Genomic DNA, 23,723 nt, shown 5'->3' on the forward strand with positions numbered 1-23,723 from the left:
TCATCTCCACATAGGATAAAAATTAATTCAAACCTAGTTCCACCACTTGCTGCTGACTGCATGCCTGTGATGTGTAAAGGGACCGTGATATGGGCAGTTTCCCTTGGAGGCTACTTTACACAAAACCACACGTTACAAAATTAAGCACAGCAGAGGCGTGTCTCAAATATGACAGACATGAGCAGATATAACAGCCCAGTCACTGCAGTGAGTCTTTCTCTATATGCCGCCATCTCCTCTGCTCAGCAGATTCTCCTAGGCAGCCAGATCCCCACAAACACAGGGCCATGAATTCCAGCTCCGTTCACTAACATGGCCGGGGCAGTTGACCTTACTCTCCATTGGAATACTGTCATGGACTTTCCATCAAGAAAACCAAACTCCACAAACCTCATGTCCTGGGTTATCTTTATCCTTTCTCTCTCTCTCTCTCTCTCTCTCTCTCTCTCTCTCTCTCTCTCTCTCTCTCTCTCTCTCTCTTTCTCTCTCTGTGTGTTTGAGAGAGAGAGAGAAAGAGAGAGAGAGGTTTACAATTGTTTCCAACTTCAACTTGTGCTTGTTCCTCATCCTGTCTCACTGTCTGGAGTCGGCATGTCCAGTCACTAGTGACTTCCAAGCCACTGACTCACAGTCACTTCTGTCCCCTCTTAATGGACCTCTTGGCAGCCTGAATGCAAAGGAACATTTGCATCTTGAAATATCTTCCCTGGCTTCCCTGCACCCACGTCACAGAAACACGTGTCTCCTTCCTTCGCTCTGCTTTCTCTGCAGCCTATCCTATCCGCGCCTGAGATGGCGAAGCCTTTCAAAGGCTCACGGTCTAGCTGGAGAGATGGCTTTGGGGTTAAGTAAGAGCACCAGCTGCTCTTCCAGACGACCTGAGTTCAGTTCCCAGGAACTGATGTCAGGAGGCTCACAACTGTCCGCAATTCTAGCTCCAGGGCATCAAACGCCTTTGGCCTTCATGAGCGTTACACTCACACGCACATACCCACGTGCAGACAGACACACACTACACATAACTTAAAAAGAAAGTAACCTTTAAAATGCTTGTGGTTTTCAATGGCTTCGCTGAGCCCCAGACTTCCACATCCAACTGAGGGCTGGCCATCGTCTGCCCTTCATGGCGCGACCATGGTTGCTGAGGAACAGCCCCCACTTGCTTCCAGGTCAGAGGCCTGCACTGCACCTAGTCCCCCTGGCTCATAGCACTGCAACCACAAGCAAAATTTCAGCTGCCTTGGTCTTTCGGCTCTCTGCCCCCAATGTCACCTTCTCAGACAGACCCTCCGACTACCCACCCCCCACAGAACCCCGAGCCTCACCCAGCCTGCTCAGCTCTCCCACCAGTCCTGGGCTCCGAGGGTGTTTACAGCGATACTATCTCAGAAGCCAGCTTTTTGTCATCGAACCTTATTCCTGAACATCTTCCTCCCCCCGCTTGGAATATCCAAGCCTTTAAAGAGAGAACACAGACCAAACCATACGACAAACAAAGCCTTTTTTATTTTATTCTATAGAATGGAGGAAAAACACATTTCACAGGTGGCTTGTTTTAGAGGGCTCGGGGATGTAAATCATAGCACCCTTTCATGCCAGTCATTCAGAGATGGCAGGAGCAAGGCAGTGAGTGGGGAAAAGGGCACTCTTGTAAGCCTGGTACAGCGTACTTCATGGGGTAGTGATTGATTTTCTTCTGCAGAAATGACATCTTTATGGATGCGAGCACCACAGGCATCCTTACAAGTGTCTACCGCACTGTGAATCTCCGAGTTCTCTACACGCGTCTGTGTAGAGACGCATGAGGGAGGCAGAAGCGCTGAATGGCTTCAATCGATTGGGCCGCGCAGAGAACGCTGGCTTTTCCACGCCCCGCATAGCACCGTTAACGTTGGCATTTCCACGCCCGACATAGCATCATTACTTGGGCTGGCACGCGATTATGTTTCCAAGCATTCGACAAAGGTTACTTTTGAGTCTCGACTTCCGATTTAGCTGTAAGTTGTAAAAAAATCCTACACCGCCGGGCAATGTGCTAGGTCATGAGAAACGGCTTAAAAGGAAAAATGGCCTACCAGGTAATTCACACATAAATCCTTGGTACTAAATCCTCAGGATAAAAATATCCACTGGTAAAGAAATCCTTAAAGAGAAAAAGAACGTCGAGGATAGTATGTACCCTGAAAAATCCAGGCTTGAGATTAAGGTTGCTTTTTTTTTTAAGACATCAATTCTCACTTGGTGCTCAAATGGGGCTTGTCATTTGCTATATATCCAAGCATACTAACTTTATAGCTGTGTTTTTAACTTTGTTGCCTTTTCCTAAAGCGGTTAGCTGGCACTGTCTTACTGATCCACACGTGCTCCCAATTTCTCAATGCCTGTCCTGTACACTCCTCCCTCTCTGGCCTCAACCAATAGATAATATGCAAAATCAGAAGTAAACTGAAGAGGTTTTATTCATGGTTAGGCTTCTGTGGTTCCAAAGAGGAAAGACATTTGACCACCTATCTAGAAATACCAGGGAAGGATCTCCAGAGCCAGATGAAGGCACAGGTCATCACAGAGAAGAAAGGCTGACTCGGGTCTTCATGTTCAGACACGTGGCTTCCGTCCTGTTAAAGGGAACTCTGTTCTCTGGCTGGGGACATTGCGTGAGCAGAGGCAGACAGGGTGGGGTGACTGAGGATTTCCCTGCACTGCACTGAAGTAGCACTTGGGTCCTCTGGGGCTAATATTGCAAAGTCAAGTACTATGACAGCAATGGTCACACTCACAGCCATGATAGCAACGATGCTGGAGCCCTCAGCACAACACCCAGAAACGTTGACGGTCCTTTCCGTTCACACAACTGTCCTCAGTCCACTTGCTGACTGGACCACATAGTCGGTTCTCACTGACTGAGCCCAGTGTGTTCTGCCAGAGACCAGAAGTAGCAGGTACAGCGCTGCCATACACTAGTCCCGATACTTAATGATGCTGGGAAGAAGGACAAACACTGTTGCAGGAACTTGGACACGAGTCAAAGGTAAGCTACATGGAAAATACACAATATTAAACACACACACACACACACACACACACACAGGAACTTTTGGCGGTATGGCTTTAAACCTGTGGGGTTTGGAAGCCTTATAAACAAGGTTAATACACTGAGGACTGAAAATAGAAAGGAAAGCATTACAATATATGAAACTTACAAGCTCAAGATCAAACCAATGTGCAAATACCTTTTCATAACACAGTCATCTCGCTTTAAACGTTAACACGCAGTGTTTCTTATACATCAATACTGACTTGTTAAACTACTACATTTTAAAAGGGACAGTTTGGAAATGAGGGCTGCTCCAAAACATTCTATTCCGTTTCATTCTTTAAGAACCCAAGGAAATTGCCAAACCCCGTGTTGTCCCTTCCATGAGGTCCGAGCTGCAGCGGCCAGGGTGAACGCTGTCGATTCTGAACCTTTAGAAGCAAGTTAATAAGGAAGACTCGGAGAAAAGCACCTGACTCCAGCTCCAGGATCTTCAGACTCCCACGGGATCCTCGGACTCCCACGGGTTTGCTGACACAGAAGAGACCTGTGGGCCCGGCATCTGAACTCCTGGCAACACTCTACACTCACTACAGCAGAGGACTTCCGGGAGAACGTCAGTAGCTGTTCTCGAGTCTCTGTTTCTGGGGTGTAACCAGCAGAGGAGGTAACACACAGCAACCATGATTGTACAAGCGAGGGGATTTCACAATGACTTTTACGTTTTATGAATCAGCCTCAGTACCTCATTCCTACTGAGTTCCCGGGAACTAATTTCCATCATCAATAGGACCCTTTAAAGCAGTGGTTCTCAGTCTTCCTAATGCTGTGACCCTTTAATACAGTTCCTCATACTGTGGTGACCCCAGCCATAAAATTATTTTTGTTGCTACATCATAACTGGAATTTTGCTACTATTTTTTTGAATTGTAATGTAAATATCTCTGTTTTTCTGATGGTCTTAGGTGACCCCTGTGAAGGGGACATTTTACCCCCAAAGGGGTCACAACCCACAGGTTGAGAACTGCTGGCTTAAAGATTCATCCCACTAGCACTATCCATATCAGGAGACTCAATGTTTATATAGCATGACAGTCGGTCACATTCTTGTATTAGAATCCCCGTTACAACGAAGAGAACAGAAAAGGACTTCAGATACCATTTATTTCCCGTGACAGTCACAAATCTGTTGAGTCACAGCCCAGAAAAAAAAAAAAAAAAAAAAAAAAAAAAAAAGAGGCACAGTAATCACTGTGTTACAATAACAACATCACTCAGAACTAGGAATTTCCCAGGTTCCCCCGAGTCCACCCATCAAAAAATACCCTATTTCCACGAAGGCTGAGAAGTGTCTGTTTCATGTGGCATACCCAAGCAGCTGGACCACAGCTCAGTGCATGGGGTGACTCTCTCTGCTCCTCCCAGGTTCTGTTCTATAACTCTTCTCTTGGATCCTTCTGTGTTTCCTGCATGGCGCCGTCTTCCTCGCTGGGTGCCAGCCACGTGAGATACACCTTCACCGGGTCAATGTGCCAGTGTTTGTGGAACGATATAGGAATCTGATGGGAGAGGTAGTCCTTGGGATAATCTACTGGCCGAGCCTGCACAAAGAGCACAGTGTTATGGCTTCCCAGGGATTGAGACTGACTGGCTCATTCCTCCTGCGGTGTTGGGAACAAGGGCAGAGATCCACACTCAGTCATTAGTGACATGTCTCCCTCAAATCCCTCCCCTCAGGGCTCAAGGAACTCTGCAGAGCATGAGGTGGAGAGAGCCAGTGGGAATGGAAGACACCAAAGAAACAACAAGGCCCTCTAAACACAGCAGGACCAAGGCACCCAGGAGCTCCCAGAGGCAGTGGCCACAGGCACAGGACCTGCATAGGTCTCAGTCAGATGGGGGAGGGAGTGGACACAGGCCCCCATCCCTAACCCAGAAGTTATCTCTAACTGACAACTGCTCGCAAAGGAAAACTTATTTTTTTTCCAAAGGAGCCTCACAGGGCACACAAACCACCTTTAAGGGTGAGCCCCATGCTTAGCAGTAGATGGTTAAGACAAAATGGGCCATGGCTATTTTTAGAGGGGTTTTGCTGTTGGTTTTTGTTTTGTTTTTGTCTCGATGCTTTGTCTGGGTTTTTTTTCCTGTACATGTCTTGCTTATGGTTTCGATTTTGTGTTTTTAGGAGACTTGTGTGTGTGCAGATGTGTGCATCTGCATCTGTACGTCTGCTTCTTGTGCTTTTCCTTTGGGTCTTTTTTTTCATATTTATTCGTTTTGTCCTATTCTGGTTTGTCTGTTTTTACTTTATCTTTTGTTTGTGTATTTTTAGAACCCTGTTGGTTTTCTAAAGAGAGAAAGAAAGGGTGTGGATTCGTGTGGGTGGGGAAGTGGAGAGGATCTGGGAGGAACTGGATGGGGACTGTACTCAGAATGTATTGTATGAAAAAAAATCTATTGTCAGTTTAAAAAGATGACAAGCGGAGGGGCCTGAGGACCTAGATCCATCCCTCAAGCCCACACGTTGTTAGAAGAACTGATTCGCGCATCTGGCCATCACATGCACACTGTGAAAACAACTTCAGCCACATACACGGTAAGCACACAGAAATCTTTACATTATTATTTCAGAATAACATTCTGTTTTGCTTTTTGAGACAGGATCTCTCTACACAGCCCCAACTGGCCTGGAACTTCCTACGGTAGGGCAGGCTGGCCTTGAGCTCAAAGATCCTCCTGCCTCAGCCTCCCAAATGCTGGGATTTAAGATGGCTGCCATGACAACTGGCCCAAGATAAATGCTGTTCCATATTGCAAATGCTTCGCTTTAACATGCGACAGTGACTACGGGAGCCTTAAAGTAAGAAGGGACACATTTTCCACTACTTTCCCCTGAATTCCCAATCCATGGCTTTCAATTTCTTTAATTACTTTAATTTCTCAAATGTTCTACCTTCTACGCCTGAGTTCCACACCTCCCTTCTGGGAGACTGTTCCTGCACGGTAAGAAACACAAAAGGTTTCCTTGATGATTCATTTAAGTCAGCGGTGTGTGGTATTTGATTTTTAAAAAAGGGGAAAAAATGTATTTACTGGGTTTCTTCAGAGAAACTGCCAGGCATGGGTTATGCAAGAGCTGGGGAAGGTGTTCTCAGGTCCTGGCTGCCTACTGCCCCAATGTATCCTGGTGACAGCATTTTCAAAGAAAGAAAACATGAGTTGACTGTAGGGAAAGGAAGTGTAATTCTGGTCTAGATGTACTAAGACAAACGAAAACAAGGACTAAACCTAAGGAAAACTAAATTCTCTGCGACTCAGAAAAGGAAACACAGGCGGAACTAGAGGTGCCCTCAGACGACAGAGTTAGGGACAAAAGCTCCAGCAGTCAAAGGCAAATGGAAACCAGACATGGTTTTGTTCGCATCAAACAAAGCATTCAGTTTCTGTCAATGTTCTTAATTTGCCTATAAATTTATACAGCAATTTGTTCTATGTAGTAAATTATTTAGCTTACGGTATAAAAGTTGTCTCAGTTTTGTGTATGTAATATACATGTAAATATATGCAACACACCCTTTTAGATTCTTTTATGAGTGTCTGTCTGCATGTATGAATGTGCGTCATGTGCATGCCTGGTGCCCGCAGAGGTGAGAAGACAGCACTGGAGCCCTGCAATGGGAGCTACAAATGACTGTGAGCCGGCTGGGAACCGAACCCGAGTCCTCTACAAGAACAGTGAGAAGCTTCTCTGAGGAGAGCTGAGTGAGACGCTGATCTGTAGGGACAGCAGTGGAGATATGGCCTGTTTTTGTTTGCTCCATATCTAAACTGACTATTTTGGCTGATATATTTGTATGTTCTCATCTCTTCTTCCCCAAGCCACGTCATCTCTTCTGGAAGCAGAGCTTTTATTTATTCCAGCGAGGCACATCAGGTAAAAAAATGATGCTCTCTGTAACCAAGCTGAAAGGGTAGGGAACAGGTAGAATGGGAGTGACTTTGGGAAAGAAGGACTTGCATTCAATTATTCATATTCAAAAGGACATATAGAAGGGGTTTTGCATTTTTTGGTTTTTTTGGAAATCAATGCTTCTCAATCTATTGTTTTCATTTGATGTCCAGAGTCCTGAAATCATCTATTTTTACAAATCCTTGTCCAGATTAATATTTGTATTTTGTGCAGAGAGTTCACTGGTCATTGTATATCTATATCCACTAGTGAAGTAGGATTTTGGAAGAGGTGATCTAGACATTCCTTAGCGTTCCCTTCCAACACTGACAGAAATAGATGCTGCCCCGTGAACGCCCCAAGACCCCTCCATCTCTCATATAGCAGGGATCTGAGGTGTGCCCCCCCCCCTCGCACATCCTCTCAGCATGAACACAGTGTCGAGAGCTGGGCACCAGCACTGTACATGTAAAGCCCTGCTCGAATCCAGTCACACTCCAGAAGATGCTGAAGACAGCAGGTACAGCAGGGTCAGCTGGGGGCACAGGTGACAAGCACACTCTGAATCCACACGGGGTTCAGGTTTGACACAGGAATTAAGGGAAACACCATGAGGAACAACACAATCATTTCTGAATTATCTTCAAAAGACTTTCCCTTCAGGGTTATGTTATCTTTCCATTTCTCTTTGATCATTTTATTGACTAATGTATTTTATCCTAGGAGGAAGAGGTTGAGATAGAAAAATCTAATTAATCTTGATAAATTGCTTTCCTTATACACAAACAGTTTTAATTATTTTTCCGCGAGTAAAACACTGTGACATAAAACATCATAACATAGCCTCTGAGAGGGAGGGACAGAGAATAATTCACTTTCTGAGTTATTGTAAAGATAGCATAAGACACGGGCTTAAAATGGAAAGACCTCTGGAGGCCGGGGTGCATGTGTGCCTTGTGGGGGGGGGCGGGGAGCAGCAAGGGTTCCCGTGAGCTTCATGTGCACCCCTCCCCGCCCCGGGGTCAGGAGTGAGGGTGGAGTGAGGGTTCCCAGGAGCTTCCTTTCACGAAGGTTTCCTGTTAACTTCTCTGTGCTTTCCCTGACACAGGTAAGGGTTCTATCTCTGTTGCTAATGTTTACCCTTCCTTTGCTTTGTTCAAAGTTCTTTCTCTATAGTGAAATTCTACCATGCCCAATTTTTTATATTGCTGTGCTAGTATTTGCTACTTACTGATTTAGAAAAAAGAAAGAGAGAGACTCAGAGGTAGGGGCCAGAGAGATGGCTCAGTGGTTAAGAGCACTGGCTGCTCTTGGAGAGGGCCTGGGTTCAGTTCCCAGCACCTACATGGTGGTTCACAACCATCTGTAACTCTAGTTTCTGGAGATCCAGTGCCCTCTTTTGGCATCTGAGAGTACTGCACACAGGCAGAGCACAGACGCACCCACAGGCAAAACACCCATATACATTAAAATAGTAATAATAATTTTAAATAATTAAAAAGCATAGAAGCTCTATTTTGAATATATAGTGGGCCCTTTAATATACATGCATCCATATTCAAATTTCAAAATGCTTCATATTTCTTAAAAAGGATATATGTATATTAAATGGATGTGAATTACAAATAATATATTTATATGCTATTACTTTTATAACATTAGTTGACTAGGTTCTTAAAATATTACTAAAATTAATAGGAATAATTCCCTTTTCCAACTCTGAAATTCATATCAAGAATACATGAAAACTATCACCTCTATAAACATTATCTTATCCTTTTATTGACTAATGTAATCGTTTTATTGATTATCTGTAAGCTGGAAAATACATCCAGACACCACCTTGAAATTTAATGGACTCTAGTCACCTGTTTAAAAGTAATCCCAGAAAAACTCAACAAGCCAGAGTAAAAACTGAAGATACCATAAACCTATCTACCCAACAGCCTCAAACCCATAAAGATGCAGGTTCTTGTTTCCTATCAAGGTTAGCCATTTTGCCTGACATCTATGGGTTTTCATTTCCTGTCTCCCAAAACAATATGTCTGTCTATCTTCCCCAAAGAGAAGAGAGGAGGGGAGGGGAAAGTACAGGAGAGGGAAAGGCAGAGAAGAGGGGAAGGGGAGGGAAGAGGTGGGCAAGGGAGGAGAGAGAGAGAAGGGAAAGGGAGAGGGGAGGGGAGGAAAAAGGAAAGAAGGGAGAGGAGAGGAGATAAGAGGGAAGGGAAAGGGAGAAAAGAATAGTGAGAAGACAGGAGGGGAGGGGAGAGAAGACAGGAGGGGAGAGAAAAGACGGGAGGGGAGGGGAGGGGAGGGGAGGAGAGGGGAGGGGAGGGGAGGGAAGGGAATGTGTGCTTCCTAGTTTTACTTGCAAGGCCTCTGGTCCAGTATGATTTGGTTTTCTGGGTGTTGTCTCCTTCTCTTTATGATGCACATGAAAAGTACAAGATCTGGTAAGGACATCCTTGGAGGAAAGGCCGGAGAGATGGCTCAGTGGTTAAGAGCACCAGCTGCTCTTTCAGAGGACCCAAGTTCAGTTCCCAGCACCCACGTAGCAGCTCCCAACCATCCCTAGCTACAGGTTCATGGACTAGGATGCCCTCTGCTGAACTCTGTGGGCACAGGCATGTGCACGATACACACACACACACGCACACACACACACACACATATATGCATGCACAGGCAAAACACACATGCCTGCGTAAAATATGAAAAGAACATCCCGCATGGAACCTACCCTATTCCTTAAGAATATTTCCGAAAACCCGAGAGGAGAAAGAAACAGACTCGAAGTGAGAAGGGAAGAGAAACGCTTCCTCACCTGATGGAAGAGGGGACTGTGTGTCACGGGAACTCCCAACCCGCTGAAGCACATGCCCAGGACCATGTCGTCGGGGGCGTCGTTGCTGTAGCATCGGCAGTTGCTGGCAAGAAGTCTCTGGATGGCTTCCCTGCTGAAGACCATGCTGGTGGGAGCAGACAGAAGAAGGAGCTAAGAGTGGAGCCCTGGAGCAGTTAACCTGAACGGAGGGCTTCTGCTTAGGGGCTGCACTCCTGGGAACTGTGCACATTATTGACAGTGAGCACACTTCCATTGACTGCACTGGAAACGATGGTTTTACACTTCGTACGGAAGTGAAATCACCTTAGGAGATGTCTACCTACCTAACAGACAATTGTACGCATATCTTCTATAAGCAAACACCATGTGACATTATTTTTCTAACATTACTGTCTTCGTTTTTTGTCACCTTGACACAGAATAGAATCAATCATCTAGAAAAAGAACCTCACTTGAGAAAATGTCTCTATCAGACTGGCCTGCAGGTGAGTCCGTGGGCATTTTCTTGATTAATAATTGCTATGGGAGGGTTCAGCCCTGTGGGCAATGACAGCCCTGAGCAAGCGGACCCAGAAAGCCATGGGGAAGCAGTCAGCTCTCCTCCATGGTCTCTGCTCCAGCTCTTGCCTTGCCTTCCCTTCATGATGGACTACAGGCTATGATGAAACAACCCTTTGCTCCCCAGGTCGCTTCTGGTCAAGGTGTTTGTCTCAGCAACAGAAAAGTAACGCAAGGGTGGACAGACCGTGACCCGTCTTGAACAGTGACACCAATGGCCTGGGACACGAGGCTTTACTTCCTGGGGGAAGCTCCAGCCCTGTTCTGGCCTTTCTATGCTTCCCTCAGCATCGTAGGCAGCCAGCTCCTTTCATACAACCCTCCTGGGCTTCCCTTGACAACTGGGCCCCTGGTTCATCTGACAGAAGGGGCCTAAGGCTGACGGAAGACAGCGGCTGCCCCCCCCCCACACACACACCTACTGGTCTGTGCAGCAGGGGCAGCCACATTCTTACAGTGCCTAGGGAGCCATTCCCTAGGTGGTCCTTAAATGGAGTATCTGAGCACGGAGATCCCGCAGCAGCCGTGGGTGGAGTGAAGGCACCCATCCCTGGCTGCAGCAGTTCTCTATGGATGATGACCTCGAGCTAAAACTTCTTAAAAGAGAAAGAGGTTTCTGGCTTCCTTTCTGGTCCCAGAGCAATAAAAGTCCTCCTTAGATCACATGGCCTCAGAGGTGACACAGCTGAACTAAAATCCACACACATCTTCCCACAGCCCAGTGCACGCACACAGCAGGCACTCAAACAAGTTCAATGGATAAAACAACCCAGAAAGCTTCCTTTGCAAAGATCTTCCACGAGTCCACCCCGCAGGACAGAGCACTGGAGGAGGAGTCTGAAGATGCTGATTAAAAAATGGTAATTCTCCACCACACGGGGGTCTGCTGGATGCAGTTACACACCAGAGAGAAACTTGGGGAACGGCAGTGCAAACACCCGGGACAACAGTGCAAACACCAGGGACGGCGGTGCAAACGTCAGGGGACGGCGGTGCAAACACTGGGGACGATGGTGTGGATGGCGGTGCAAACGCCGGGGACAGCGGTGCAAACACCGGGGACGATGGTGTGGATGGCGGTGCAAACGCCGGGGACAGCGGTGCAAACACCGGGGACGATGGTGTGGATGGCGGTGCAAACACCGGGGACAGCGGTGCAAACACCGGGGACGACGGTGCAAACACCGGGGACGGACAGCGGCTCCTGGTCTTGCTAAAATGCCAGACAACTCAACGACAATGAACACAGAAGTCCTTCATAGCTGATCTATAAGGAAACACAAATGTACGAAACAAAAGCGGGGAAGTAAAGTTCCTGCCAACTGTACACACACAAGAAAACGCAAGTTTGCCAACTGGAAAGATCTTTCTTAGAGATTCGACCAGTGAGACCCAGGGCCATGTGCTTTCTGGTCCCCATCAGACGCCAGCACAGTCGGCTAGCTACAACTGTCCACGCCTCCCAACCCTGAAGGAGGGGTTTGTGGGAAGGAAAAGCATCTACCAAATACTTCCTTGTTTTCTTTTGCCAGCTCCAGTAGAATGAGAATAAATAAGGCCCTTCATTGCAGCTTCTGGAAGACCAGCTCCATGGGAAGATAAAATCTAAGTGTGGATTTCCCATCAGCTGCGATTTTATACTTTAGACAATGCACAGCGAGCGACTTTACACAGTACACACACTAAGTACACACAGGCTTTAGCAAAATTTGGTTACTAGTACTCTTCACAAGTTCTTTCTGAATAAAGTTGACTGCCCACAGGGGAAGTGGCCAATCCCAGCTTGGTAGGAAAGAAGACTTGAGGGTTCTACCTGCCAACTTTTAAATATTAAAAACTGTGGGTTCTAGGGAGATGCCTTGGTAGTTATTTTATGTATATGTTTGAGTATTTGCCTGCATGTATCTATGTGTACCCAGTGAGGCCAGAAAAGGGCATCATAAGCCCCAGACCTGAAGTAACAGATCAACCATGTGGGTGCTGGGAGCTGAACGGGGTCCTCTGCAAGAGCAGCCAGTGCTCTTTCACGTGGGGCCACCTCTCCAGTCCCTGACCTGTTATTCTTAAAAATCATCAATTCTTCAGCCAAATCATTAAGAAATCCTAAGCGGCCCTGGGCAGAGTACACAATTCTGTTTGTATATTTTATCAAAGATTGACTGAAGGGATTGTCTCACGAAGATTACTTCTGCATCTCAATGAAGGAACTTTAAAAAAAAAAAAGCGAACCTTGCATGAGTCATGTCAGCGATGGGGAAATTAAATGCCAGTGCTTACGCGTTTCTTTATTTACTTGTTCTCTGTACCTTGAAAAGCAATGAGTCCCTTAGCTACAAAGTGGGGCCGCAATGAGAAGGAGGATGCAGGTGCTGTCTAGGAATAATTCATAACCTAAGTGGGAAATGGGAGAGTAACTAGGCAATCAGATGGTAATGATCGCAGAAGGTACCGCACAAATGCACTAGAAAGGCGCCCAGCTGTGACTAAGGGGGGGGGGCTAGGCAGGCTGCACTGCTGGCGAAGGGGAGTGGCAAATGACAGCAACCGAAGTCTGTGAGAACTGGTGACTAGGAAGCTGGGGTGGGGAACAGTGCTTCAGGGGACCATGTTCAGAGAGGAACGGAAACAACGTGTTTCTGGGAAATTGCCACAACTTCAACATGGACCCATTAGGGTGAGAACACAGAAGGATCGGGCTAGGAGGTCCAAAGGACACATGCCAAGCCACCAGGGGCCTCAAGAACCTTGATAAGTGGTGGGCTTTACACTCAGGTCACAGGCCATGGGGAAATCAAGTCAGTATGGAACAGGAAGCTTCCTCTCTGCTGGCTCCCGGGTTATCAGGAGGAAGAAGTCCCTTCGACCTCTCTTGCTTCCTGTCTCAGCACAGTTTCTCATGCCTGGGCTCCAGTCATGATACCATCCTCCATGTGACGTCACCAGAAGGCTGCCACCAAGGCTGAGCAGAAGTCAGGGCCACACTTTGGACTTCTAACTCTGTGAACTAGAGAACTTTCTTCTTAGCATTCCAAACCCAGGCATTAGAGCATAGAAGGAAAGGCCCTGGCCCAACACTTTATATAATTCACACACTTTATATAATTCTGCTTGGCACATAGTAAATATAAATGTCTGTGGCTATTTTTGTTTATGTTTGATAACCAGCTAATGCCCCCCTTAACACCGAACAGTAAAGACTGCAGCAATAGCAGAAAAGATTAACTGCTTGATTGATTTACCCATAAAAAATCAAATTAAAATCTTTCCCCATAGAGTTCAGGCAGGTGCTTCATTTAAAACGATTGATTTTTTTAGCTATTATTTAAAACCTATGAATCCTACACAAATACTATTTAATTGCCTAAGTCTAAGACTCTGTATTCTTCTTCCATCAAATATGATTTATTAGGCACTAGATAATTTAAAAATTTAATGTCTTTTTCTGGAATTAAAGTCTCTAAGCATTTTTTGTCCATCTGAAAAGACAGCCAAAACTAGTTGGCTGTCTAGGATCGAGCATTAATTCCAGGGAGATTCCTACCAAGTACGCTGACCTAAATTTTTATATTACTGCTCCAAAGGATAAGCAGCTCTTCACTGTGTGTTCTGTTCGCATTTCTCAAATGTAATGTTTACATTTCTGTTATAGGAGCACCCACCATTGGAAGGGCCCCCGTGTCAGAATAGGCCTCAGCACTGCAAACCATTCCTGTCTGTGTGAAAAGAAAATCTAACATCTGCAATGGTCCTCTCCGCATCCGCGGGCTCTCCGTACCAGGGATGAAAGAAGCGTTTATTGAGTTTCAGTCTTTCCATCATTCCGTAAAGAACACACCATAAAACCTATTTCCAGCTAGGCACAGTGGTACAGGCTTGCGAGTCTATCATCCCCCTGGAGGCAGAACAAGGAGGCCTTCTAGGCTCGCTGAAGCCACACAATCAGATCCTCTCCTCAGAAGAGGGAATTCCGTAGCATTTATGCTGTGGCATGTATTAGAAGTGTTCGGGAACAGATTTAAAGTTGGCAGGAGTGGGGGCACAGGTCACACACCAATGTCACATTTTATCTAAAGGCCTTGAGCACCTGCAGGGGTTCCTGGACCCTACCCTTCGGGGATTAGCAGAGATACAGAGAGATAAATGGCTGCGTTGGCAAAACCACTCTGCTCACTCACCCACCGCCTCCCGTGACGTAGCTGTAGCCGCCTGTGCCCAGCCCGTAGCCGTAGCGCTCACCCAGGAACACCGGGTCACTGGCGTTGTAGCAGCTAAGCAAATGTCGGAGCCTGGAGATGCTGAAATGCAAAGGGAAGGCTTATTTAACTCCAACGTGGCTTCAGGATAAATCATTATGAGGTGAAATTCAAGTGTAGAATAAATGGATTTTAAACCTCCCTCCCCAAGAACACTGTCCATTAGAAGAGAAGGCCAGACATCAGAGGTACCCTCCATCCAACCTGAACTCAGCCCTGCAGGGACAGGAGCCTCCCTTCGGGCAGTGGGGTGGCAGAGGAATGACTGCCCGCAGGTGGTCAGATGGCTGTAAATCTCTCCCAGGCTCCTGCCACGTGAGCTTCACTCAGACCTCTTCTCTTCTCAAATGGACAAGGTTGTTTTAACTCCTGACGGGCAAAAAAGAGCTTCCGGGCAAGCAGGCTTGGGGTTTCCCATCAGGCTGAGGCCAGCAAATGGGAAGAGAGCGAAGTTACGCGGGTTCCCCCACAAATCCTCAGATTGTGCTGCCTTCCCTCAACAAGGCTTCCCAGGGAATGAGCTAAGGTATACGTGGGTATCCTTTAAATATCTTGGGGGCCCACCTGTCCTTGCACAGTGCCGAGGATGGCAGCTGACGGAGGCCAGTGTGGATGCCCACAACCACAGGCACGGCTGCAGTGAGGTGAATAAGCCAGACCATGGGAAAAGAAGATATAAAAGTCTTTTTCAAGAGCCAGCATACAGGGCGCTAGAACAAAGGCCTGCTTTTGAGCATTAGGCCATTTTGAGCTGGGTGGGTGGGCCATGCTTTGAAATCAACAGTTGTGAGCAGGAAATAGGCAGATCTCTTGAGAGTTTAAGGCCAGCCTGGTCTATACAACAAGTTCTAGGTTAGCTAGAGAAGAAAGGAAAGAGGGAGGGAGGGAGGGAGGGAGGGAGGGAGGGAGGGAGGAAGGGAGGGAGGGAGGGAAAGGAAAGGAAGGGAAAGGAAGGAAAGGAAAGGAAAGGAAAGGAAAGGAAAGGAAAGGAAAGGAAAGGAAAGGAAAGGAAAGGAAAGGAAAGGAAAGGAAAGGAAAAAGGAAAGGAAAGGAAAGGAGAGGAAAGGAAAGGAAAGGAAAGGAAAGGAAAGGAAAGGAAAGGAAAGGAGAGAGGAAGGGAGGGAGCGAGCGAGCTAGGGAAGGAGGGAACTAGGGAAGGAGGGCAGGAGGGACAGAGACAAAGATAGATGAGGGGAGAGGGCGAGGAAGAGAAAAGGAAACCAATGATAACTTTAGGAATGCCTTCCAGAGGCCTCCTCTACTTTAGAGATTTCCCGGTCATCCACCATCAAGTCTTAACTGTCCCTTATAACACTGACCAGTGATCCTTAGAGCTACTTTGCGAATAGCCTGTAACTTTGGGTTAAAATGTGAAAAGGGCTAAGCTTCAAGATGCCTCAGAAGCCCTGATCCATGATCTCGAGGGCTCCTGGGTGGGTAGCACGGGCTCTGGGGGTATCCTAACACTGGACGTGAGCACAGGGGCACCGGTGTCCCAGACACACAGGGTCCCTCGCTGGGGGGAATGGAGGTGACAAGGAGGAGGTCAAACATACAAGAGTGACTGGTCCATCACCCTTTCTAGACACCAAAAAATATAAACAAACAAACAAATGAAGAAAATGGTGAAACCAAGAGCAGGGAACACGACTTTACTGATAAAAGCAGCTGCAAGCCCTCCACACAAGTGTGTGTTTCAGGGGCTTACAGGTTGACAGGCAGGTCTAGAATGTCTGGGGGCCGAGGGCTTTGCTGACGTTGGCAGTTTCTGAGTGAGTATAAAGCACTATCCTTCCACATTCTGTTTCCCGGCATCAAGGTTACACATCCTAAGCACCTCATTTGGAATCTGCCGTGAAGAAGCCATCTGAGAAATTAATCTGTATGAGGAAGCTGACCGTATTTGCTGATGGAGGATTCATGCTTGGGATTTCCTAAGGGTTCAGTTTGTAAAAGACCAAAATCCCCAAACTTTCTAGGGCAGCACAGGGGTATTTCTTGAGCTTAAACAGACAGAGGGTGGAGAGGTGGTTCAGCAACTGAGCACTGGCTGCTCTTGCAGAGACCTAGGCTCGGTTCCCAGCAACCAAATGACGACTCCCAACCACTTAACCTCAGGTCCAGAGGATTCAACGCCCTCTTCTGACCTTGGCAGGCACTGCATGCATGCGATACACATACATACACGTGGGCAAAACGCTCATAGACATAAAAAGTTTTTAAATCGTAAAAATTTAAAGAGGAAGAGAGAATTGTTTTTCTCTTCTTCCCACATATTGTGAAATTATCAATTCCACCTACGACATTCAGTATTTTAAGGTTAAAGTAATTTAAGATTTCTCTGGGCTTCCTTTTCTTATACCATGGAACATCTTCAACATACTGCTGCAGGCTCGGAGACCGCAAATGGAGTCTGATAATTATCACCCCTTCGCGTTCACTAAAGAGTAAGAACGTGGATGAAGCAGAGAGATTTCAGCTCCATCTATGGGGATTTGGCCCAGGGAAAGCATTGCACTTAGCAATCTGTTCCTATTTCAGGCACTGCTGAGTCCTAGACGTGTAGGCAAACAGCACGCCCGGGCTCTCTAGCAAGTACTGCCCGTGCCGGATGAGCACAGCTTGGCAGTGCAGGCGAGTTTCACCGGCAGAACACCAACCTCTCGATGCCAGGGAATGGTCCATTCTGGCCTATTATGGTATTGCACTTTATAATTATGCAAAAGTTACAAAAACAGGATGGAAGCCTCAAATAGCCTTTCCCCAGATTTGCCAATTATCCCATTTACTCTAGTGTCTCATTCACGGGCTCTCCTCTGAGAACAGAAAAAAACCCAACACACAAACACACATAATATGGGCTTTTTTTCACATTCCTGAAAGTGCAAATGTTAGACCTTCCCCAACCATCCCACTGTTTATTTCCTAAGGGCAGAAAAAGTTCTCGACCTCAGGAAATTTAACATTGACATGATACATTTCTTTAAGAGATCAGCCATTCTGCTCCTACGTGCTTAAAACCAAGAGAAATGAAAACAAGACTTCACCGTGACTCTATGTGGAAATACACAGTAGGGGTTAGAGCAACGGCGCAGAGTTAAAAGCACTGGCTGGTCCTGCAGAGGACTAGGGTTTGAGTCCCAGCGCCCACAGGGTGATTCACAAACATCTCTAACTACAGGTCCAAGGGATCTGACGCCCTCTTCTGGACTCCATGGGCACTACACACATGTGGTACACATAGAGATACAGGCAAAACACTCAAACATAAAATAAGATAAATCTTTTAAAAATATAGAATAGCTTTAATTATAATAAGTTGAAATCAAAACACTGAAACAATGTATCTAAGCTAACTAATAATTCTAATTTTTATGAATTGGTGCGATAATGTCTTTTATAGCACTTTACCCCCTCCACCTTGTGCTTTTCTTTGGCCAGTAATTATTACCATATTGTTTAATTCTTCTATTTTCTTTTGCAATGTTTAACTTGCTGTTAACCTTGTTCAAAAGGCTTTTTTAAATCCCTGATAAAATGCCTACAAGATTATTATTTCATCCATGCATCTCCTTTGAACATATGAAATAGCCGTGATGGTTATTAAACAATATAATAACAGATGCTAACACTATCAACTCTGGGACAATGTCACTGGGTTATGGTACCTCAGTCTGCCCAGTGGGAACAGAGACTATGCCCAGTCCCCTGTGAGTGCCTACCATCATTCCCTCTGACAGTCTGGCAGGTTCTGTCCCAGCATCTAGAAGTTTCCTCACACTGACACCCTACTCTACTGAACACTTGAGGAGGACCCTCTACATGTGCCCAGGGTTGCCTTTTTGGACATCTGTCTCTTTTCTACTTCTAGGTCCTGAAAACTCTTAACAGCCCTGGTCCTCTGAGCCTCTCAGCTCCACCCTTTAACATAAGCTGTGTGTAGACTCCTCCAGCTGGTGTCTCCTCCCACAGCAATGGCTGAATGTGGACAGAAGGCAGTCGGCGAGGCAGTGGCCTGTATCTTCAAACCATCCCATCTCAGCGGCTGTAGCATCACCAGATGCAGACACACCTATCATAGCCGTCTGAGCCAGCCCCAGGATGAGAAGGCTCCTACCTGATCAATGTGTCATCGTCCACAACCACTAACCACGCTATTTTGTCATGGCTGCGATTCAAAAACCTTTCCAAAATGGCAAAAGTTTTTCCACAGTGACCTAGAAGAGGGAAGAAGAAAACTGTAATGTATTATTTGCTTTAAATACGTAGCATACATTTTACTTATTTATTTTTAGCTTTAACATGATAGAAGAGCCTGCCACGTACAATAATAACTCGGAACGTTTCCAGAAATTAGCCTTCCCTAATTCTCATGTAAGCCGAATTAAGCCCTTTCCTCCCTAAGGTGCTTTTGGCCGTGGTGCTTTATCGCAGCAACGGAAGCGCTAAGTAAGGCAATGCCTATAATCCTAGCACTTGGGAGGTGGGTACAGGAGGATCGTTAATTCAAGACCAGCACAGTGGCTTCAAAGGCCACCCTGGGCTACATGAGACTCTGTCTAAAATGTTTTTCACTAGTGAACTCTCCCATCTAGAAAGAAAACCTGGTAGAGCCGCGACTTTTTCTCATCAAAATATTAATACCTATAACACCGCTCACTGTACGTCTGAGCACTACGGAATGTGCCAGGCGCTCTGAGGTTCAAAGTACAAGCTAGACCGTAATTTGGGAGGACACAAGCTTGGTGCAAGAAGAAGACAGATTAACTTGGAGCCTCCCATTCTCTCCACGATGAACTGTGGGGCTGGGAAACCACTACTGCCACGCCACGCGCTCGGTGCTAGGGTGCAGCACATCCTACCAGAAAGGCGGCGCTTCTGTCTGCACTAAAAGTTCCGTGCGAGAGCCAGGACGTATCTACAGGTAAAGGTGCTCCGTGGGAACAGAGAGAAAACTAACATAAGAAGCCCCAGTCCTTAGATGTCCGCTTATCCTGACTTGCAGAATTTACACAGCCTGGGGATTTCACACCAAGCAGACAGTAAGAAGCCAGGACTCACCTCTGTCCGTATTGGGGACTCCCAGGTCCACTGTAGGAATGGCGCTTTCGGCGTGGTCACTGTAGTACTCGAGAAGGCTTGCCTGTGCTGCCCATGTCTTCTTTACGATGGGGACTGGAAACACAAGAGGGGACCATCACAGGCATGACACAGAAAGGAAAGTTCAAAGGGCGGCGGGACCCTACAGAGAAGCAGCCAGGCTTCTTTAGTGTCCCAAGACTTGGTGCCTACTCGGCACCCCAGGGAACGTCGGTGTTGTCTGCTGATGACCATGGGACGGGACACTCTGTGTGGAGTACTGATGATGGCTCCTCATGTGCACGTCCCATGTCACCTCCGTGCAGTAAAACACTGTCCCATACACTGCTTTGCTCAGATGGATTGTGAATCATTTCTCTTCTCCCAAAATGCTATTTCATTTACCATTTACCTTATCCATAAATGGATTCTCAAGATACTTCTGGAAGCTGGAGAGAGGCTCAGTGGTTAAGAGTACTGGCTGCTCTTATAGAGGACCAGGGTTCAGGTCTCAGCACCTACATGGTGGCTCATAGCCGTCTGTAGCTCTAGTTACAGGAGATCTGATGCCCTCTTTTTGCCTCCTTGGGTACCAGGTCCACATCCATCTGTGCAAGCAAAGCACTAACACACATAAAATCAAATAAAAGTGAAATGTATTTTGTGTGTATGTATGTACACGCATGTATATGAGGTTTATCTGCAAGCTTGTTTGTGCGTGTGTGCATCTGTCAGTCCAGAGGCGAGAGGAGGGCTTGGGGTGCCCTCATCTATTACTATCTGCCTTATGTTTTCTGAGGCAGGGTCTCTCACTGAGCCTGGAGCTCACGCTGTTCAGCTAGGCCACACGTTCAAACACAGGAGCCTATGGGGGAACACTGTACATCCAAACTTTGCATTACGGAATAAAATCATAGCAAATCAGGGAAGCTTGCCATGGAGTTATTTTAAATTGGAACAAGGCAAAAATTTAGTATTCAAAAGTTATTATTCAGAAAAAGAAGAAATCCCAGTAGTACAGATAGTATAAATCTTCCTAGAGGCAGTGGAAGACATATCTCACTGTAAAGGACGTCAGAATAACCCATTTTACCCCTATGAATTAACTTGCAAAATTGCCTCATGTGATGAGTGACATCGGAACATTTTGTAAGCATTCAATCCATCAAATGTGAATGTGCCACACAGCCAAGAGGGAAGGGCTGTTCCGATTCTAAGAAATTCACAATTATCAACCGGCAAACGGACCTTTTATTCTCCAGGTGCAAGTCAGTGCCCGCCAAAGGTTAGTCCTAGTGGTGTTTTGCTTCCCTGGAGGGGGTTAGGGACACACAGGTGCGCCAGTTCCTCAGTTTTGAAGACTGGAGTGGCCCTAAGCTGGAAAACCATCCCTCCTGGCTGATCAAAATCAACACCTGGAACATCTCAGCCATTCACAGCCATGCCGAGTCAGACAACACGTGACTCCCCTCAGCCAAGTCATTCTTAATCACCTTGTCTGACTGCCGTGGCCTTCCATCTGGGGACATTTTAATGCAAGTCTTACCTCATAAGGAAGCTGGTTTTGTCGCTGTGCCTCCAGCCTCTTTCATGAGAGGGGGCACCCACAACACTGTCTAATAAAGCCACCCCCATTTGCCTCTCCTGGACAAGACCACAGCGGGAAAGATAGCAGATGTTTTGGTGGTGGTGGTGGTGGTTTGGGAAAGCTGTAAAAAGGATTAACGGCTAAGGAAATGGCACTTAACCTTTGTAATTAGAGAGAGCCCATAGGAGACTATGTCACACCCTCTCTAAGGTGATGAACAAAAACTCCAGGAACTGCGAGACAAGAAGAACGGCAGGGAAAACACTTAAGGGTTTCTGACCGCTCACACCTCACAGTGAAGATCCCTTAACCCAAGAGGAAGTCATTGAGATTCATAGTAAGACTCAGGGGTCTTTTCCCTACTCACACGCTTCAAATGGTGTCAACACGTATTACTCCTTGGGGCCAAAAAAAAAAAAGTAAAATACTTTTTGCTATGTTCTGAGAATTTTCCATTCTATTCCTGTCAGAGTCCATGCAAATTCAATAGCTTTTGCTCTTTTGCAGTTAGGGATACAAGTAAAATCATTAAGATATTTGAACTTGGTCTTGTTATCAGTTCATCATACTGATGTAAAAATATAAATTCCATGCACATTAACCCTTGCCATTCCGTCCCTCATCATCCTCCACGGAGGTGATGGGAGATCAAGAAGCAGGTGGGCCTGCAAGTAACAGCCTTTCAAAACTATACTTTCTTATCTGTTTTTTTTCCCCATTTCACTGTCATCTTTGGCCTTCGCTTCTTCAAGGACCTCTACCCCAGAGAACAGGAAGAGAGGAACACTAGTCCACAGCCGTGTGTTACACGTGGACAGTAATACGCTTTGGCGGGGCCCCAATGGGTGCTACAGGTCACCTAGGGGCTTCAATTTCTGGCTATTCTTCCTCATTGTCACTACAAAGGAAAAGCCTGCTTGCACAGTTTCTGTCCGACCCCTGACTGGCCTTGAGCATGGGCAGGCATCAACTAGAATATCAAAGTGAGGTTTGTAATATATCCAAAAAGAGTAAGGTCATGGTAGAGCAAAAAGTCCAGGTTCTACCTGCCTCCTGTTCTCAGTGGTAGGAGAGTAGCATTGAGGCTCCCTAAGAGGAAGCTGCTACCTCTGAGCCAATGGGGCTGGAGGGAATACCTGGGGCTGGAGAGCATACCTGGGGCTGGAGAGAATACCCAGGGCTGGAGGGAATACCTGGGGCTGAAGAGGATACCTGGGCTGGAGAAAATACCTGGGGCTGGAGAGGATACCTGGGGCTGGAGAGAATACCCAAGGCTGGAGAAAATACCCGGGGCTGGAGAGAATACCTGGGGCTGGAGAGAATACCTGGGACTGGAGAGAATACCCGGGGCTGGAGAGAATACCTGGGGCTGGAAGGAGGAACGGCTCAGCAATTCACAGGACTTGTTGCTGTTGACTATGTTCAATTCCTAGCACCCACAAGGTGGCTCACAACCCATCCTAACTCCAGTGCCAGGGAACCTGATGCCCTCTTCTGACCTCCACAGGCACTGGGCACAAAGTAAATAAATCACGGACTCAACCCCTGAATGGAGACTGCCATTGTCTCCTTCACTTGGGCAGGTAATGATCCACCCCTCAGGAAGACAGGTTCACCAGCAATCATGCTAAAGAGGTGGGAGGGATCATTATCCCTTTAATATGACAATGTACTCTTTCTTCCCAGAATTCCTGCCTCTGAACAGCCATTACAGCACCCCCACCCCTTGCTGCCAGAGCTTCTGCTGGGTCTGCCCACCTTCAGAAAAGGGCAATTTCTCCTCTTCCTACTGCTTTCCTTTCTCCAGATGCTGAGGGAGCCCAAGTGTGCTTTCGCTGGGACTCTGCATTTCTCACACTTCTAAAGCACCCTCCCTGGCATGGCTCCTTGTCCATCGTGTGGCTGACCTCCATGCCCACTCAACTCAAATGCCATGGCCTCCACTCTCTCCCACATCCGAGCAGCTGTCAAGAAGACTTACAGCTTGCCTGCTTTGGAATTTTTCTTTTTAAACGCTTAAGTTTAAGCTCTAAGCTGCTTAAGTCTGTCCTTAAATTCTTTTATTAATGAGACAAGAACCCCAAGAGGGGACCCTGATTGCCCTGGCAACATGTAGTTACTGTAGTAGGACTCCCCCACATTTCTGGTAACAAGAGGCTGTGCAATGTGGATCGCCTGTCTCTACAAACTCAAGGGTATCACAGCTATCGCCACAGCATAAGAACTGCCAACAAAAGATCACATTAGGGTGTGGCTGTAACAGAGAGAGAGAGAGAAAGAGAGAGAGAGAGAGAGAGAGAGAGAGAGAGAGAGAGAGAGAGAGAGAGAGAGAGAGAGAGAGAGAGAAGCCATAGCCATTGGAGCATTGTCTACCACTGACAAGATAACTGGCCAGTCTGTGAGCCAACTGGTGGTAG

At 46.7% G+C, this 23,723-nt stretch overlaps 1 protein-coding gene across 1 annotated transcript in view; it reads right to left on the minus strand.

Moving 5' to 3' along the window:
• Positions 1–4,261: 4,261 nt before the first annotated feature.
• Positions 4,262–23,723, minus strand: part of B3glct (beta 3-glucosyltransferase) — an 83,370-nt gene continuing 63,908 nt past the window's right edge. Inside the window, exons 11-15 of the mRNA XM_038345651.1 lie at positions 19,701–19,814; positions 18,757–18,856; positions 14,562–14,681; positions 9,808–9,952; positions 4,262–4,635 (exon numbers count right to left, since the gene is read on the minus strand). Coding sequence (XP_038201579.1) covers positions 4,468–4,635; positions 9,808–9,952; positions 14,562–14,681; positions 18,757–18,856; positions 19,701–19,814 — 647 coding nt within the window. The 3' untranslated portion in view covers positions 4,262–4,467. The remainder of the gene's footprint in view (positions 4,636–9,807; positions 9,953–14,561; positions 14,682–18,756; positions 18,857–19,700; positions 19,815–23,723) is intronic.

Source organism: Arvicola amphibius, chromosome 10, assembly GCF_903992535.2.
Source record: "Arvicola amphibius chromosome 10, mArvAmp1.2, whole genome shotgun sequence".
Classification (NCBI taxonomy): Eukaryota; Metazoa; Chordata; class Mammalia; order Rodentia; family Cricetidae; genus Arvicola; species Arvicola amphibius.